This window comes from Zalophus californianus, chromosome 17, assembly GCF_009762305.2.
Source record: "Zalophus californianus isolate mZalCal1 chromosome 17, mZalCal1.pri.v2, whole genome shotgun sequence".
Lineage (NCBI taxonomy): Eukaryota > Metazoa > Chordata > Mammalia > Carnivora > Otariidae > Zalophus > Zalophus californianus.
In genome coordinates, this window is record NC_045611.1 from 43,507,549 (window position 1) to 43,508,595 (window position 1,047).

A 1,047-nucleotide genomic window follows, 5' to 3' on the forward strand; every position below is an offset into this window, starting at 1 on the left:
GGCTTGGAATCAGCTTCTTCCAAACCCCTGTGCATGTTCACATTTTGACCTCTTCTCATGAATCACAGATATTCTTAATGGTATCTACAACAGTGAATCTCTTCCAAAAGGTTTTTAATTTGTTTTGCCCAGATCCATCAGAGGAACCACTATGGCAGCTATTGCCTTACAAAATGTAGTTCTTTTTTTTTTTTTTTTTTGATGGCATCGCTTTTTAATTGAAGGACAAAAGTTGGTCACATTCAGAGATAAGCGGGCCTCATGCAGATAGTTAAAACCATCCTTCTCTTTCTTGGTTAACCATCTCCTAATTTCAAGTAACATCCACGAGTTCTTTAGGACCATCTGAAATTGTCCTCTGAGGAACTCCGCCACACCACCTCGTAACACACATGACCACATGCACCGCCGGTTGGCGTCTCACTGGATATCATCATCAAACAGATCTTCAAAATCATTGAAAAAGTCTGCATGAACTGCCTTCTCATTGGCTGCCAAGTCCATCGGGAGCCCCATGCTGCTTCCTGCCTCGTCCAGGTCCCCGTAGGGCCCGGCGCCCTCAGGGAACATCTCGTCCACTGCCCGCTTCATCTCGCCTGCGGGGCCTCCCGCCTCCCCGGCCCACTTCCGGCCCACCTCACAAAATGTATTTCTTAAATAATAAGGCTTGAAAGTCACAATGACTCCTTGATCCATGGGCTGTAGAATGGATGTTGTGTCAGCAGGCATGAAAACATGAATCTCACTGTCCATCTCCATCAGAGCTCCTGGATGACCAGGTGCATTGTCCATGAGCAGTAACATTTTAAAAGGAATCCCTTTTTTCTGAGCAGTGGGTCTCAGCAGTGGGCTTAAAATATTCAGTAGGCCATGTTGTAAACAGATGCGCTGTCATCCAGGTTTTGTTATTCCATGTATAAAGCCCAGGCAGAGTAGATTTAGCATAATTCTTTCAGGCCCTAGGATTTTTAGAATGGTCAATGAGCAGTGGCTTCAACTTAGTTACCAACTGCATTCTCCCCTAATAAGAGAGTCAGCCTGTGCTTT

The 1,047-nt window shown here is 45.4% G+C and overlaps 1 protein-coding gene across 1 annotated transcript; it reads right to left on the minus strand.

The window, feature by feature from the left end:
- Positions 1 to 420: 420 nt before the first annotated feature.
- Positions 421 to 591, minus strand: LOC113935663 (COP9 signalosome complex subunit 9-like). The gene has a single exon (XM_035725031.1). The coding sequence runs from the start codon at positions 589 to 591 to the stop codon at positions 421 to 423; it is 171 nt and encodes a 56-aa protein (XP_035580924.1).
- Positions 592 to 1,047: the final 456 nt, after the last annotated feature.

What these genes read in the sequence shown, in the direction of transcription:
- LOC113935663 (XM_035725031.1), bottom strand. Translation starts at nt 591, where the DNA reads ATGAAGCGGGCAGTGGACGAGATGTTCCCTGAGGGCGCCGGGCCCTAC.